Source organism: Tribolium madens, unplaced genomic scaffold (assembly GCF_015345945.1).
Source record: "Tribolium madens isolate multiple individuals breed KSU strain unplaced genomic scaffold, Tmad_KSU_1.1 Scaffold_1;HRSCAF=32;Tcas5.2_LG8, whole genome shotgun sequence".
NCBI classification, from domain to species: domain Eukaryota; kingdom Metazoa; phylum Arthropoda; class Insecta; order Coleoptera; family Tenebrionidae; genus Tribolium; species Tribolium madens.
The window spans coordinates 414,644-433,377 of NW_025400984.1; the positions used below are offsets into that span (position 1 = coordinate 414,644).

The 18,734-nt window shown below is 30.1% G+C and overlaps 1 protein-coding gene across 1 annotated transcript in view; it reads right to left on the minus strand.

Annotated features, from left to right (window-relative positions):
• LOC123016311 (guanylate cyclase 32E) overlaps positions 1-18,734 on the minus strand; it is a 65,640-nt gene that overhangs the window by 29,517 nt on the left and 17,389 nt on the right. The window contains exon 2 of the mRNA XM_044416627.1: positions 3,980-4,200. Coding sequence (XP_044272562.1) covers positions 3,980-4,200 — 221 coding nt within the window. The remainder of the gene's footprint in view (positions 1-3,979; positions 4,201-18,734) is intronic.

Here is an 18,734-nt window from a genome sequence, read left to right on the forward strand (position 1 = left end):
GAGCCTGACCAAATTCTCGATGCAACCAACATTACATTTTTATAGGTCAGGAAGATTTCAAAGATTATTTGTAATAAATATGAAATCATAGCCAGCACACTTACAACTTGTCAGTTTTGACATTAAGATAATGAAAAACATAAGTAATTGAATTACCAACACAACAATGGGTATTATTTAAATAAGATTTTCGGAAACTATCTATTCAAGCTTCATCCAGTGGTACCCTTCGCTTTGATAAACAGGAACCCAATTTGCTCAAAAACTAATCTGATCGTGTCAGAAGGTCTTTCGTCTGGGATATCATTGGGCATCACACAAGCAACAAGAGATGCATTCTTCAAACATTCTCTATAAGCTAAAATCATGTCAGTCTGTCAGGCCCATTATTACTAGTGAATCATTCACATGATTATTATTATTCCCACATAACACCAAACTGTTCCAGAAATATCCCGAGGATATCAGGATTAAAAGTTCTTCCCTTTCTATCAGAAGTCCCAGGGAAATGAAAACAGGATACATTTAGCAGTTTCCTGTTGATCCTGAAAACTTCTTATTTTGTTCTAAGGGGATTATGATGAGATTTTAAGGGGAAAATTGGAATAAAAATTCTTTTTCGAAAATAAAGATTTAATTAATTCAAAAAATTTCAAAAATTAAAAAAATAATGCAAAAACAATAAAATCTACATTCATAAAAAAACATATAAATTCTTCAAATATAAAAAAACAATTCCATTAAAAAATACAAAACAATTAAACAAACACTGTTCTCGTAAAATTCATAGAAAACAAAACAGAAAAACGTACCTTGCAGTTTTTTTTTTAATTTAATCTTGATTGCGCATGTCTCAACCAATTTCTTACACTGTCTTCGATTGCTCTTTCATTAGTGTCTCTCAGAACTGACTGAATTCCTGCTGCGTAATAATATAAAATAATAATATAAACAAGAAACAGGATGACTATAGAGTTTTCTACGTACTAATCCTTCTTTTGTCTTTGTACAATATAAAGTTAGTTTAGCTTTCGTTTCGTGCCAGCAAATTTTGTTGACAAGTTCGTCGCTCATAATTCTCCACAGAGATCTTTCTACGCAATCCATAAAGGGAATTACCCCCATTTTTTTAGCAATTTTTATAGCAAATTAATTTGTGTAAGAACACTTACAAACTTGTGCAAATTATCTGTTGCAGAGTGGTAAAGTATGTCAAAAGAAGTGTTTAAATACAATTCTTTGATTTGTGAATTAATAAACATAAAAAAATGAAATTTGGTGGTCTAGATGTTGATTCTGAACACAAAGGCACTTTACCCTACAAAAAAACTGTTTTTTTGAAAATTTCCAAGACATACTTGATTTTTCAAAACTAAAATTACCTTAGAAATTAGTCTTTAACCAAGCAAGTCTGAACACCAAAAAATGAAAATTTAAATCGATTTTTTTTATCTTTTACAAGAGTCGTTTCTCCTATCCGGGGACACGCTGATGTATCGCCATGTATAATTTGCATTTATTGGCAAAATAATTGAATCGGTCACTTGAAGAACAGTATTAGTCCAAAAATTGTGATTTTTATCTTAGATTTTCTTTCTCCTGTAATTAACTCCACGAAAATTAAATATGGTCAATTTAGTTTTTTGTACAGGGTGATTCAAAAGTCTCGAACCATCTCTTGGGTGGTTGAAAGGACATCCAATTGAGTTAAAATTCCCATGACAAAAAATTGTTTGAGCCTTTTTTCACGAAATATAACCCTTCAAAGGTTAGATTTTGGCTTATGTTTTTGTCCGTTCAGATCATGTATTCTTGAATTTAGTTAACGGAAACAGCAAACCTTGCAACATTGAACAACATTGAACAGATAAAAATCACCAATTTATGTCTTATGGTGTACAAAACATTTAACAAATTAGCAAATTTAACAATAAATTCAATCCGACAACATCGGAAACAGTTTAACAGTTTTGTTTTTTCTCAAAAAAAGGCTTGAAAAAAATCTGAATTAATTTTTATGCTTAGTTGAAAGTCTTCTCTGACAATTCGGAAGTTGGTCCCACATTTTTCAATCATCCTGTATATCCGCCTAGTGGGATACTACAAATTTGTAATGGATGCAATTGTTACTCTTTCTGGTCTTTTAACAGCCCTGCATGTTACTAGGTTGTTATTGACAGCTTAAAGATTGTAAATTGTTGTATGTTATTCATGCTATAACAACATAAAACGTTATAAAGTCTTGTCAGTAGAGATAAATTAACATCATTTTATACTTAGGTCATTTTTGAGGCTCCAATATTGCTTCATATTTATGAATAATCTTCTATAGTACAGAATATTAGGAACTCATGCTAAAAAATCTCGGAAGTGAGTCCTTATCTCAATATTCGAAAAAACGTTCCCTTAGACGATTTGTTTTTTTAGTTTGTTTAATTTTTAACAAACTTTTTATTTTTTTATCTTTATTATGGTAGCAACAGTGATAAAAACATGGTTGCCCTAAAGTTTAAAGTTCCTTCTTTAAAGTTGTAAAAATGTTACTTTTCTAGGAATCTTACTTTTTGTATAATAAATTTTTAAAAGAGTGTGTTTTCGTCAAAGAAATGAAGATAATTAAAAGGCTAAGCTAATGAAAGTGCATAAGATGGAATTATGCTTCTATATTTTAGGTTTATTATTTAAAATTTAATTTAAAAATGCACATTTAGGAAAATCAATCATGCATTTTCAATGGTAACTTTTATGCTAACATTTAATATTTAAGCTTTACTATTTAAAATTTAATTTAATTTAAGAGTTCACCAACTTTTAACTTTTTACATTAAATAATAAATAATATTGATAAAATTGGCGACTGTGCATACGTGGCATTTACTGATATAAATTAAATTTAAACTTTGAAACATTTTTTCTGAAATAATAAGGAAAAATATGGAAGAAGCTGAATGCAATAAATTGTCCAAGCAATTTTTTTCTTTTCACGGTTTATTGGAAAGCATACCTTCTAATTCGCTTTCTAGTTAAAAATTACAAGTAGTTGCAGTGGACAAAAGCAAAAAACGTTTTTCAAAATGAATTCATCTTCACAGGCCATTATTATAAATTGAAAGAATTGTTACTAATTTAACAATAATGTTGTGTAAAGTACGAGATTCACATTGGTGTATGTTGTTGATTCTTAACTACGTTGCCAGATCAATTTTTAGGTTTTCTTGATATAAAAATTATAACTTTAAAAATTTCATTTTTCCAATTTTCAGATTCGTTGATGTGAAAGAGTAAAAGGTTTTAGTCTTTTTCGGGTTATATCACCGTTAAAAAAAAATAAGAAATAAACAAAAAGAATTTTCAACTTTACTTCTTCATACTTAAGAAAAAAAAAATTTAATTAATTTTCTGGAGATTATTGGAACGTTTTTTATAGCGTACTGAAGAGCTTATGCGTCATTTTGTATACACTCTGTATTTAAAAATAATTTTAGGTAATATCAATGTCTTAACATTGATAATACCTATATTATCAATGAATTTTGTAAACACACTTTTGAATATTTTAATATTTAAAGATCAATAATGGTCTTTACCAACTCGCTGAAACACACTGTATAAAACATATTTTTGAATATAAATTTTAAATTATCTTAATCTGTAAAAATGAAAACTCCTTTATTCAAACACTTCATGTTTACAAAATCCCACACTATTTGCGTCACATACCAACCCCTTCCTTGTCAACGCAACTCCCAAACACGACCACAAAGATAATCTTAGAATATGTCGCGTAAATACTTATAATAATAATTGGTTGTTTACACTTTCCGCAAGGATCTAGAAGAAAGAAAAAGAAGAAAATCTTATTAAGTTAGCTTATGTTTGTAACACCCCTAAAAAGCCTGAACGAGTGAAAGACATTGATAATTCCGAAAGTCATCACAAACTCACGTTTTGTATAAAATTGTTATTAAGTAAGTCTTACATAAGAAATCATAGGCAAGTTCCATGCAGCGGCTACAAGAGCTTCGCTTGAACATGTGTCATCTGGTCCAATGAAAGCGATAGTTCCGTTGTCTCTCATTTCGGTCATCACACGAATAGCTTGAGCTGCCAAAGACGATTTACTTCGACTTAGGCCTGACGCTGGAGGATTCGTTCCAATATCTGCGGCTACGTAGTTTAGCCGACGTCCGGGTAGCAAATCTGGAAAAAAAATGTTTACAATTCTCCTGAATGCTCCATATTCGTATTGAGGTAGTTTTTATTTCTATTTACAAAAGAAGAATCTTTAATTTACCATTAAAGGTAAGCGCAGGGGCGATCCTAGCTTATCGGTCGCCCGTGTGCAGAATTCGTGTGGCCGCCCTTTCTAATGTAAGGTGTAGAAACAGGTAAATTAAAAGTTCCAATAAAAAAGAGACAACAAACATATTATGTTCAGGGTGCTGCATTTTGGATGTCCGAATAGGGAATCTCCGAAACTAAGAGGTTTAGCCAAAAACGAGTAATACATTCTGGGGCTCATTTTTTGAGAAAATAATATTGGTTAAAATCGCATCCCGCTATCGTCTTTTGTTTTCGACTTACAGACAAAAGTTGACATTTTGGCGAAATCTGAAAAAATTCATATCTTCGTTATTATAGAAGATACGGATTTGAAATAAAGACATTATACAGGCACTTTATTTCGAGGAATTTAGTAATGTAGTTAACATTTTTTTTCACTTATTAGTTTAGCCGTAATAAACTTGTATTTTTTTAAATGGAAATCATAGGCGGTTATGGCAATTTTGAAAAGCTTATTTTTTTCTGATCTAAAAAATATATATTTGTAACAGAATATTTTTTTATAACTATATTTAAAAAGAGAAATACATATTTTGTTTGATAACAGTTGGCCATGGAAAAACTATTTCACTCCAAATGTTTAAATAGTAATCAATAAGAGTTTTGTGAACTGTAAAATAAATGAAAAAATAGATACAATTATAAAAATTTTAAAAATACGATACGGTAAAAGCATTGAACAAATATGCGAGCGCCTCAGAAAAAATTATTACATATTTTTAAAAAATCCAAAAATAGGAAAAATAAATGTGTCAACAGTAAACACAATTAAAAAAAACATTTTTTTGATGATCTAACGGAGGTAGGATAACGTTTCACATAGACGGAATTTGGATATTTGAATAGCCATATCGTCATTTTTGTGTCATATAAAATATATTTTATTGAGGAATTAAAGCGGCTTTTTTTACAACAATATGTATCACTAGAAGTTGCAATGGTAATGTTAGCTTCTTTAAAAACAAAAAAATGTTATTAGTCGCCAATAAGTTGATTTACAATTTATTTTGCATTTTTTTCATTACTTAGTACTTAGAAAACTCTATCATTAGTGACACTGGTTAAATATAATATAGTTTAAATCCTTTTAGTTGAAGATGCAACATTTTTTCATGGCCAACTGCGAACAAAAATCAAATATAATTTTTTGCTAAAAATGTATTATAATAATTTGTTACAAATATATATATATATATATTTAGATAAACAAGCTTTTTAAAAATGACATAGCCATCTATGATTCCCATTAAAAAAAATACAAGTTTATTTTATTACGGCTAAACAAACAACTGAAAAAAATTGTTAACTACATTGTTAAATTCTACGTAAAAAGTGCCTGTATAATGTCTTTATTTCAAATCTGTGTCTTTTATAATAACGAAGATATGAATTTTTTTAGATTTCGCTAAAATGTCAATTTTTGTCTATAAGTCAAAAACAAAAGACGATAGCGGGAAGCGGTTTTAACCAATATTATTTTCTCAAAAAATGAGCCCCAGAATGTATTAGTCGTTTTTGGCTCAACCTCTTAGTTTCGGAGATTCCCTATTCGGACATCCAAAATGCAGCACCCTGTACATAAATTTATTTCAAAATTTCAACACAAGAAATTGACAAAAGAAAAAAGACAAATTAATTAACAGGAATATGTATAGGCATAGGCACAAAAAATTACAATAAACAAAAATTAAGGCAATTGCAAAATTAAAAACCTTAAATTTTTCTTGCATTTAAAGAAGCAAGTTTTTGACTTTTTTCACTAAAATTAATTTTGTCACACTCTTCACTTTCTATTGAAATTGTAGCTAAATTGGATAGCATTTCTTGACCAGTTGTGGACTTTAAATAATTTTTTATTAATTTTAATTTCGAAAAAGAACGTTCTGCAGAGGCTACGGAACCAGGTTAAGAGTATTCTTATAGCAATAACCAAATTGGGAGCTATTTCGTGAAGACCTTTTTCAAATACAAATTTTAGATTGTTATAAATATTTTCTTCATAAGGCACATCAAACATTTGTTAATATTTGATTTCCTCCTAATATGAGGATGAGAAGGTCGATGCGATGATCTTATTCAATTATTGTATCTTTTCAAAAGCATTGTTAGTCTCATGATGTCTATGGTTAATAGACGAAACGTTGCATAAACATAACAGTTGTTTTAATTTCTTCAAGTTCTCTTCCAGTTAATTTTCAACCTTGTACTTTTTCGATATTGGGATTCCGATAAACGTTTTATTTTCCGTGTAGACATCTTTTAATGAAGGAAAAATAAAAAGGTCTTACCTTTTCGACAAACTTTTTCTTTAAAATACAAGAACTTTTGTTGATGTATTTATTTTTGCAAACACTTTTCTACTAATTTTATAAAATCAATTAACAATGAAAAGCGACTAAACGAAAACCAGAAATTTTAAAATGAGGCTATTTTCAAGAGTTGTATTTATATAGGCAAAATCACTGTTCCAGATTATTCCTGAAATTCAAATCTAGCAAATTCTGTTACTACAACTAGTGTTTCATTATTATACCGGGGCACATCAAAAACATAAAGAAAAATTACATAATTTATAATGACAACAGCCACTGTATTACCATATAAAATACAAGTAATTATTTAGCAGCGACTTCTGGTTTACCCACGTATTTTAGTCTTATCACCGAAACAATACTTAGTCAGCGCTCATGTTTATACAGGGTGCGCCAGAACTCGCACCCCAGAAAAAATTTTCAAGTAAGATAAGATAGGGAACATGAAAAAAATGTTTACAAAATTCTATCTGTCAAAAAATTTTGACATTTATTTTTTGACATTTGACATTTTTTATATCTATTTAATGATACTTATGATCTTGTATATGTTTTTTTTGCAATTATTTAGTAAAGGGACAAAAATTTTGCCAATAAAAGCCACAAATAACATTGAACAGAGATACAATTTAGGATACAGCTTCCTTGTTTCCTCTTTTAATAGCCTATAGCAAAAAGATTTGGAAAATTATTTTTCTAACAGAAATAAATAGAGTCAAAGTGCAAACTTTAAACCCTCATAAATTCGAAATTTTTATAGATAAAATTTTTTTAACATTTTTTCCATGTTCCTGGGATCTTACCTTATATGACATTTTTCTCTGGGGCGCGAGTTCTGGCACACCCTGTAGTGCTATTAAATGAACATAAACATTTCAAGCCAAATGTCAAATTTAAAAAAAAAATAAGAAGCACACTTCTCGTATTTTTTTAGAATATTTAAAAATGGAAATAAAACACATATTTTTATTTTTGGCTGCCCCTAAAATTTGGCCGCCCGTGTGCATTGCACCCTTTGCACATAGCCTAGAATCGCCCCTGGGGAAGCGTAGCCAAGTCAGATCACATTAGCAATGATAATCCGGATTTGCACTCGATATACTAAACGACCAATTTTCACTTTTTCCCTCTTTTATTTACATGAAGGACGGAATTTGAAGTCCGTTTAAATTGCTATTGTGGATTTTATCACATCAGCGCATTTAAATTTTTAAAGAAGCCTTTTCTATTGTTTTTGAGCTTTTCATGCCAACAGAATACAAATTTAAGACACTTATGTTTGTTTAGATTTTATTGTTTCGTGTAATCACGTTTTTTTAGGTACCTTATTGTTACAAAAGTTCGATATTCCTGGAATTATAGTTTTGCTCTAAGGAAAATCATCCCATGTAATTTATAACGGATGTTTATTTAAAATTGGTGTCATAGTTGGCGGTAATATGAGTGTGTTGTGAACGGATCACAATTTTTAATACGCCTGGCGAGATGTCAAATGTCAGATTAATAACTTTCAGTCCGATGGTTTGTTCACAATCAGACTTTCATGGATAGTTTTGATTCCAAATTTAGAAAAAAATACTGGAAATACTTCGAATATCACGAAACTAAAAAACAAAAAATACTGTAAGCAAAAATCTGTCCTTAAAAGATGAAAAAGTGGCTGAAGATGCAAAACGATGGGCGGTTATAGATAAATAAAGAACAATATTACCGAATTTTAGTCACCTCTGGCTGACGGGCGACAATTACATTGATATTTCGTCGGTGCAAAGCCAAAACCTCGTATCTCAAGTTTTTAAAAACTTTTTTGAACTCAGGTATTGATATACGCGGTCTTGTAACTTCTGGAGAATCGAATTTTCTACAGTATGAACTACCTAACTCAAAATCGTAAAATCTTGAGGTACGAGGTTTTGGCTTCGCACCTATTTGCCGTTTATTGTTTGTCTAACTTCAAAAAGTTAATAACGTAATATAGGAATTGCATTTATTAGACTAATTAGTTCAATACAAGAAGAGATGCTTGAAGGTACCACCATTTGTGTAAAGGTATATTTTTTAGTGCTCAACAATGTAATAGTATTAAACAGAGTAAGTAATATTAAAGCCAACTCCACAAGTTGGGACATGTTTCGTCACCCTTGCGCCCTCATCAGCCTCATATTAACAAAACTTTCGTTCATTTTGTTGTCCATGTATTGTACTTACATTCTCTTTGAAAGCAGAGTACAATAAGTTTCCACAAGTTTCTTTGAACAAATTACAAATTACAAACTATTATAAATTTTCCCGAAATTGGAAGCCGTCAGTCGTAGTTTTCTCTCTTGCATCCACAAATTTGTTGTTTTTCAATATTTTTAACATTTTCCCTGTTTTTCTGTTTTTTTTTTCTCTTCAAATTCTTTTTGAGCCATGTCAGGTGTTTCTTCCGATTCCAAATCATAACTTGGGTCGGGCTCCGCAGATTTATTCTTTGCATTGTATCGCTTACAATGAACTGTGGTCCTGGGTGGTTATACTGGGTTCTTTTTTAGTTAACAGCTTTTGAACTTCTTTATGGTACGAACCGTGATCGCTGCTATACAGGTATTACGAGGATTAAAATTAATAGGAGTAATTGTTTTAATGACTTTTGCCCCTATGGAGTAGCTTGTAATTTTTTTTTTGAAAACGTTGCTATCATCATCTTCAATTAATTTTTCGTGCCATTGCAATTGAATTTTTTAAAACTTTGGCTTCCGCTTTAAAACATGCGTTTTGAAATAGGAACTCTATTTTCCTAACAGTTTTATTTTGATTAAGTAGAATGATTTATGGCTTTTTATGACCCAACAGCCCTTAGACCTCATCAAGGGAAAAACCGAAAAGATGTATTTCTGGAAGTCGGTAAGAGCAAAACTAAGGGGCAAATTTGAAATTGCATCCTAGAGTCAGACTATCCTGAATTTTCTAACTTCTTAATATGAAATATTTGTTAAGGTAACAAAGAAACTGCAAAGAAAAGGGAAAAAGTGTTAAAATTTGCCTCACTACCGATATTTTAACAAAAAATAAACCCATTTGTTGTTGTAACACTTTTGACATAGACAGAAGATTACAGTTGGCGTTATTCTGATGTTTTTAATGAGAAAATTAAAGTCTTTTTTATTTGATTTTGCATTAATTTCATCTTGAAATACTTCCGTTAGTACTTGCGATGGTAAGAGTTTTCAGTAATAATATTCTAGTAATATTTGTATCAATGTAATACCCTACAACATCGGCATTTACACATCTCTAATACATTGCAGCCCTTGGTCCATAAGGAAAATGATTAGCTATTGACTACTAGGAGAGAAAAACAACTTCACAACGTCTCGACAAACTAAATAATGGAATCTTTTACAGCTATAATGAAAAAAAACAAAATTTTAGATAAACATAAATATTAATATACTAAATCCAAATTCAGTGTTTTTTACTCAATTCAAAGTACCTAAGTAGGAGTACTTCGTAAAAGAGCAATGTAAAATATGCACCATATATACAAAAAATTTGATACGTGAAATCACGAAAAAAATTGTTCAGTGTAATTGTGTGTGTAATTTTTTCTCTCATACAACTGGTTTGCAAGTTGGTAACAATTTAAAAAGGGTGGAGCATTCATTTTCTTACATTTTATGGATTACACCTAATATCAATTTAGGATACAAGAAACGTTATTATGCTCTTTACGTTACGAGAAAAATTGAGTTTGAAAAAATGAGTGCCGCAGAGGCAAGAGTTTTTCTTTAATTCTCTAGCAACATTTAGGAAGGGCTCTATTTGATATAAAATATTATTATATTAACAACTAAATCGATCGCCGACGGGAGATATCTGTCGCATTCAAATAAGTTTTTCTGCAATGCCGCACTTAAATGCCGAGAGCATCAAATGCAAATCAAGATAACCAATTAGTTGAGTATTTACGTAAAAATCCAATGAGTAGTGAGTATTACAGATTAAATGTCAGTTCTAACTTAACCTTTTAGAATTAAGCCACGTTCAAACTATGGATAAATACAGGCTCAGTCACAGGAAAGTTACTTTTTAAATTAATTAGTTTGCAACCAAAAATACCTCTTTAGCGTATGTACTGGATTTTATTTAAATTAATTCAGTAATCAATGTGAGCTGGATGAAAATGAGTAAAGTCGTCAAAATGACAAGAAACTGTTTACTGCTTCAAGGACTTTAATTTCATTTTCTGGGGCAGTAGCAGTCCTCTGACGGGGTCTTTCATTTGGGGCCAATCTTGTCGTAACTTCCAGTTTTTATAAATGTTTCAGGAACCGGATGCATTCGATTTCAAGTACAGAGCTGCTGCCGTAGGAACATTTTTCTTGTATTCTCCATGGATTAAGTGCATGCCCACTTTTTCGTTACTTGTGTAGTAATACACTGTATTAACGAAAATTGACTGTTACTTTTTAAATGTCAAAATGTAAAGATATGCAAAGTATACTTGGATTTAGTTTTATCATTTTTAAAAATGAGGAAGCTAGACGCCTATGTGAATTGTATAATGGGTTTCTGTCCAAATTAGTTCAAAAGTAACTCTCCTGTGACTGACCCTGTATAAAAATCTGACATTTTTACGCTTTTTTTGCAACCAAGTGACCTATTTACCTTTTGTATCATATGTCATTTCATTGACAGCTGTCACATCTTAAAAAAACTTGGTGTTATGCTCTATAGCACACTATTGGTGCCAACGTTAAAACTGTTTAAAAAACCGACTAAGTATACAAGGTGATTCACGAGGAATACTGAGCCAGACCAAATTCTCGATGCAACCACCATTACTTTTCGCAAGTTACTTTGCGACAAATGTAATGTTGGTTGCATCGAGAATTTGGTCAGGCTCATTATTCCTCTTGAATCAACCTGTATGTATTAATTGCGTTATGTGCAAAAATTGATTGTCACAAAACACGTGGATTTGTTATTTGATACAGGTAGGATTATTTATTATCATCGTTCCTATCGCGCTGTGCATTTTCCAAATATACGGACATAAACTAAGACAATTAAAAATTAAAAAACGACTCTTACTTGGCGAACTATGATTTTTTATTTTTCACCGATTAGATATGTATGTATCGTAATGTACCTTTATTTGATTGATTATTATTATTCAATTTTTCCATTGTGCATCGTAAAATTCCACATTTTGATAGATACCAGGTGAATAAAAAGTATGGAACCAACCGTGTTTTCCTTAAAATATTTATTTTTTGGAAAAACTAATTGATGAGTGATAAAGTACTTTAAAAATGTGATGTTTTATCAAAAATAAAATTTTTGGAAATTTTCTTCTGTTTTTGAGTTTTACAATTTGTTTTATTTGGTATTTATCTTGTATGTATGTACAGTCGGTGGACATAACAATTAACAAACTCAGGCAAACAATTGACAATTAAAGTAGTCAAAAAATCAGAAGTTTAGATCGGGTAAATTTGTTTTTTTACAAATAAGGTTATAAAAGTTATTATATTTATATATATTTATATATTTATATTATATTTATATATATTTATATATATTATATATATTGTCAGAAACATAACGTTAAAGTTCAGTTTTTTAGGGCTCTCCTAAATTACAAGGGTTTAATAAATAACACAATTGATCTAGCATCTCTTTAGGTTTAAAGAGCTTCAACGATCGTTCTCAGATTGTTGACAATTTTTATTTTGAGTAACAATTCAAAAATTTGATACACAATGAGCAAATTTTGGAGGTCCCAGTTTTTTATGTCCATCGATGGTACATATAGGGTTATTCATAAATATGAAGTAATATTTGAACATCAAAAATGACGTATAAAATGATTTTAATTTAAATAATGTCCTTTCTATACTGATAAGAATTTTACAGCTCTCGAAATCCGGGTATGAAATTTTGTTTTTTTTTTGTAATAACTTCTGAACCATTTGACCAAATATTATAAAATTTTGGAACAGAGACTTGCGAGTACATACCTTTTAAACTGTTTACAAGAACCGTTTCAATAAGGCCCGGACCTCACAACAACCCTTTCATCTCAAGGCCGACCCCCTGGAACACAGGGAGTAACCGAATCCTCTTTACGGAAGAACTTAGAAAAATTTATACCTAATTCTAAGTAAATTATAAGTCACCCAGTAAACAAAGTGTAACAAGAAGATAGGGTCATAAAATAATTTGAGATTTTTTAGGTCAGAAACGATTCAAGATATGGTCATAAAATTACTTGAGATTTTTCAGGTCAGAAACGATTCAATCTAAATTGCTATTGTAAAATTACTAAGTAATTAAGTTAAAGTTTATTAGAGGAAAGGAACAGGAAGAAATCTTTACTTTATATTGACTTACTTTCTAATGAAAAATGGTTATTTTAATAAATTTTAACGTAAATTTATTGAGAAACAGCATGATAAAGTTAACCTAACTTAAAAATTATACTTAGCCCGGCGCCTCCACCAAAAATGAATTTGTCTTCTTTATGAAACAAAAGTCCACGTGATTCATGGCCAATACTGTAACATCGCATATATCATCTTTTTCAATTTTGAGATATTTATATCGACCTGTTTACCGCTATTTCTCATGCTGGTCACTGGAAGCGCGAAAATCGTATTAAATACGATACTGAAATCGCCCTGAAACATTGCACATCTCATTAACTACAATGGCGTTAACTTTGAACATAGCCCTTTGTTCAGTTTCAAAAAGTACAAATTAATCCATTGCTTTCATTCATTGATAGCCTCAGTAGCGTGTATAAATGAAGATGATGTCAAGACAAACAGAGAAATTACAGGCAGATAGAAAATTAAATACTCCACAGTAAAATATAAAGATATAGCAAAAATTTTGCTAAAAACCATAATTTAACAACAGAAATTTTTGTTTCGCCTCAAGTTTTTAACTTTTTTTGAAAACATACGATTAAAAATAGAAAAATAAAGTGTAAAGGACAAAGTTGTAGAGAATTAAACTTCCTTCAAAAAAGTCCACGACAACATATCTCTATCTTCAACGGTTAAAGATGCTTTAGTGACGAAAACATTTCGCTTGTACGGGTGATGGCGTGTCTAAGAAATTATTTAAATCTAAACCGTTAAGAATAGAGATATGGTGTCACGGACTTGTTTAAATCAAATTTAATTTTCTACAATTTTGTCCTTTATACTTTTTTTCTATCTTTAATCGTATGTGCAACATTTTTAAAAAAGTTAAAAACATTAGCCAAAGCAAAATATTTTTTATGTTCTGTTCATTATTATTTTAAATTATGGTTTTCAGCAAAATTTTTGCTGTACTCGTATCTTCATTTCTCAGTGTAAATTATTTAATATTCTAGCTGTTGGTTTTATCATCATCTTCATTTAAATAAAGCACTTTTTTATTTCGTTGATCTTAAATTGTAGACACGCTACTGAGACTATCATTGAATGAGAGCAATAGATTGATGTGTGTTTTTGAAACTCAAGTTAGGGCTATGTTCAGAGATAAAAAAATGTCCTTGTATATTTCTTGTTTATGCTGCCAAAGCTGAATTTGCGGATTTTTGTACAAATACAATGATGTTATTCATTGTTCAGAATAAAGACCCTTAATAATTAAGAACGAGACAAAATATCTCATGACAATTTTTTTCACTTTGAGGTAACTATTAGTGCATTACAAACGAAGTGGTAAATATGGCATTAGCCCGAGTGCTTATACAGGATGCGCCAGAACTCGCGCCCCAGGGAAAAATGCCATATAAGGTAAGATACCAGGAACTTGGACAAAAGGTTAAAAAAATTATATCTATAAAAATTTTGCAATTTGACTCTATTTATTTCTGTTCTATTGGCTATTAGAAGAGGAAACAAGGAAGCTGTATCCTAAATCGTAACTCTGTTGAATGTTATTTGTGGCTTTTATTGGCAAAATTTTTGTACTTTTACTAAATAATTCTAAAAAAACATATAAAAGAACATCAGTATCGTTACATAGACATAAAAAATGTCAAATGTCAAAAAATAAATCTCAAAATTTTTTGACAGATAGAATTTTTTAAACATTTTTTTCATGTTCCTGGTATCTTACCTTACTTGAAAATTTTCTCTGGGACGCGAGTTCTGGCGCAACCTGTATATACGATCGAAAGGCGCCAGCCTCGAGATCGGATAAAGCAAGCACAAGGGGTAATGCCATTACAACCGAGATTTGTATGCTATTTTATTCACAATCACATTATTTTTAGTCAAAAATTTAAATAAAATAAAATTCTAACAAAGTTAAGGTTCAAACGTGGTAGGCCATCTAAATTGCGTTTGATTTTTGATATTTCAGAAATATCAAAAAAATATTGAAATAATGTGTGAATCTAATATTAAAATTGTTGAAATGGAGTAGTGCGCTTCCCCAGAAGTAATAAAAACTGCTACAGAAGCAATTAAATACTAATTTAGTAAAATATTATGTGTAACTTGTCAATTTGGATAAAGCAATTTCCGGTATTTTTGTAATCTTAACGTTGGCAATCCTGCATATTACCGCCCAAGAGAAGTACTGTTATTACTCCTTATGAGATACAATGACGTGTTTCCCAACCTTTAAAAGATTAGTAATCGGTATATTACATTGGTGATTGCGAATAAAATAATTTACGATACTAAACCCTTTTAATAATAAAACTGCAATATTCACTTACAAATACGTAGGAAATGGACGTTATCTTTATCAAAACTAATAATAATAGTAATTAAAATCATTAAATTAATACTTTTTAGCAGGGACGGACTGGCCAGGAGTGCCGGGGTGCCACAGCACTCCGGGTCCTCGAATCTTACGGGCCCCCAATTATGGTAGACTTATTATGTCAAGAGCTCATTGAAATAATATCAATAATTTTAAATTTGTAAATAAACTTTCCACAATGCACTAGAAGGTTATAATTTGATATTGCATAGAGCTAATCCATGAAGTGCTGAAACGCGTTTTTCGCAGAAGCTAAGTGTGTTTAGTTTGAAGGAATTAAAAAATAGCCATCATAACAAATAAAACTATAATTTCAATGATTTTAGCTCAGTTTTGTTTATAAGGTCTTACACGCATGTAAGAAAAATTACGCATGGATTTATACAAGTGATTCAAAAATTTGTGTCAATTTTAATCACGAATACTTCTCTACAAATGAGCATAGATAACACAGTATTTATTAATCCAACTAGTCAAGCAATAGAAAAATTACAGCTTTTATAATCATCAAGAAATAAACAAATGTTCCTTTGGATTTAATGAAATTTACATTAAATATAACAGCATTGACAGCGATGTCATTCGTACTGGACTGTTTCCAAGGTATATTATACGCTCAAAATTTATAAATTCTGATTTTGCAGCGCGGTGTAAAATTTAGTTTAAACTCAAATAATTCGAGAACGGTACATTTTGGCGATATGAAAATACATTTAAAAAAAAATGATTGGGCTATATCAAGAACAGAAATTAATAAGCCGAAAAAAAAGGTATGGTCCCAAAACTGGGAGCACCCTTTGCTACCGGAAATGTTTAGCTTCTACAAGACTTCCGTTTACACCAAATCAAAGAGTGTCTTTTTGTCCTTTAACATGCAAAATTTAATAATAATCGGATGAACGGTAATAGAAATATTTCCAGAAAATCATTTTTTCATACCCATTTTTGGAAAGTTGTAATTTTTCTATTTTTTGAGGTGGGTCCATAAATACTGTACTATCTATTCTCATTTGTAGAGGGGTATTCGTAATTAAAATTATGCCATACATTTTGTAATCAACCGATATAAAATATCGTTTTTACTTATTTTTAATTTTAATTTATTTCTTTTTTAATTATTAGTGGGCATAAATAATGGAAAAATCTAAATATAAGTATAAATTTGGTGCATAGAATCGAAAAGAAAAACAAAAATTAAAATTACAAGCAGCCTCTGAAGACATTCATCCAAAAATTTTATTTTCGTTTATTAAACCATCATGATTTCAACTGATGTATGTCTCAATAGAGGAAACAAACTCTTTCAAAAAAATACTACATTAGTAGTAGTTTTTATACATATTTTTATTGTATTGTATATTGGGCCCTCATTTCAACTTAGCACCCCATATAAAAATTTGCCAGTCCGCCCCTGCTTTTTAGGTGCACTAGTAAAGCAAAGAATGATTTCTGTAGTAACGGCAACACCGCATATCTCATCAGTTAAAGTAGGTCATAAACATTATTAGGATTTGAATTTATTGACGGTAATTACCTTATACATCATTATCATAAAATAACAAAATAAAAACAGCAATATGGCACAAAATCCTCTAGGACGTTAGAATTAATTTAACATTTGTTTTAAAAATATCATAATTACGATAATTAAAAAACTTACGCTAGCACTTTATGTATATTGTATAAATTACACATTTTTAATAAATTATTTAGAGGAGAATATAACAAATAATTGTTTTACATTGTTTAATAGAAAACAGTGGAGTATTTCTACTATACATGGTGTTAAAAAAAGATTGTAAAATATTTAAGGAGGTAATAGTAAAGACCAAAATAAACAAAAAAGTCTTAATAAATAAGTCTCCGCAAAGTAACGGTTTCGGAAATATTCTAAAATTTTAATATATTTACATATTATGTTATTTAGATGTGGTAGAAATATCAAGTTGTTATCTAATATCATCTCCAAATCTTTAATTTCTGGCTCTAGAAAAACTACACAGTCATTTAACACATATTGCGGAGTTAAAGGCACTATTTTGCGACTGAAAGAGATAATATGACATGTAGAAACATTGAAATGCATATCACGCTAAATATTGATAACACACCCGTCATTTAACTTATCTAGGTCAGCCTGCAAATCAACTACATATGTATATCACTTATTTGAGCACTTAACAACTCTGTAAATAAATAAATGATCTGCAAAAAAAAACAAAAGAAACTTGAAAAATCGACTCCGAAACAGAGCCTTGAGGCACACCTATAGAATCTTTATAGAAGAAAATTAGTTTGATTATTATACTTCACTATAATTAGTTATTCGCACTTGCTGTGTTCTTCCAGCAAAGTAGGAGGAAAATCACAGTAATATAGGTCCTGTTACACCATAGCAGAAAGTTTCTGAATCAAAATAGAGTGATTTACTTTGTCAAACTTTACAGAAGTCACTGTATACATTGCACTTCATGTCCTTTTTTTGTAACAGTTGATCGTTTATACTCGTAATTATGTATATCTTTTAAATTGCAAGAGAAGTGCTACAATAGTTTTATTACTCGGGAATATAAATTGTTTCCCATAAAAATTAATTAAAAAGAAAATGCAGTGATTACGCAAGAATATTTTACGCTAAAACTCTCTTCATAATAAAATATCATGCAGCGTAATTGATGTGGTTTACAGCGAATAAGTTTCTATGTATGTAACATGCTTTCAATTAAATTCTTAATCAGCGTCATCCCTAATTTCTAAACTAAGTACAGTTGCGGAATTAAAATTTCGGGCAGTATTGTCTTTTTCATAATGTAAACTCTAAAACAACCTTTATATTAATAACCTCATTTTTTACTCTTGTTATGTTTATGTCATTCTGACTTATTTACTTTCAAAAATAGTGATTTGTGGAATAATAACGGGTAGGCAGAAGATCAAAGCGATGATTTAATTATACTTGATTCAATTAATAAATTTCCTCAGACAAATTGTTTAATTTACAATTTCAACAACAAAAAAAAAGTTTAATTGTCAAATGTCAGTCATGACAGGGCCGTACCCAAGGGGGGGGTTTAGGGGGTTCAAACCCCCCCTGAAATGCTGAGCACTTTGTTATAAGTGTTAAAAATTTAGTTTTTTTGTTATTTCAATGAGTTGATTTTAAATTTTTGTGAATTAATTTTTCATGTGTTAATTATACAGTGTTTCATTTTTATTGTTAGGTACAAATTTAAATAGTTAATAGAATATTAAATTTTAAGATAAAAGTGTTTTGAAAAATGCTATGAAAAGGAGCTACACCCCCTAAAAAAGGTACGTTTT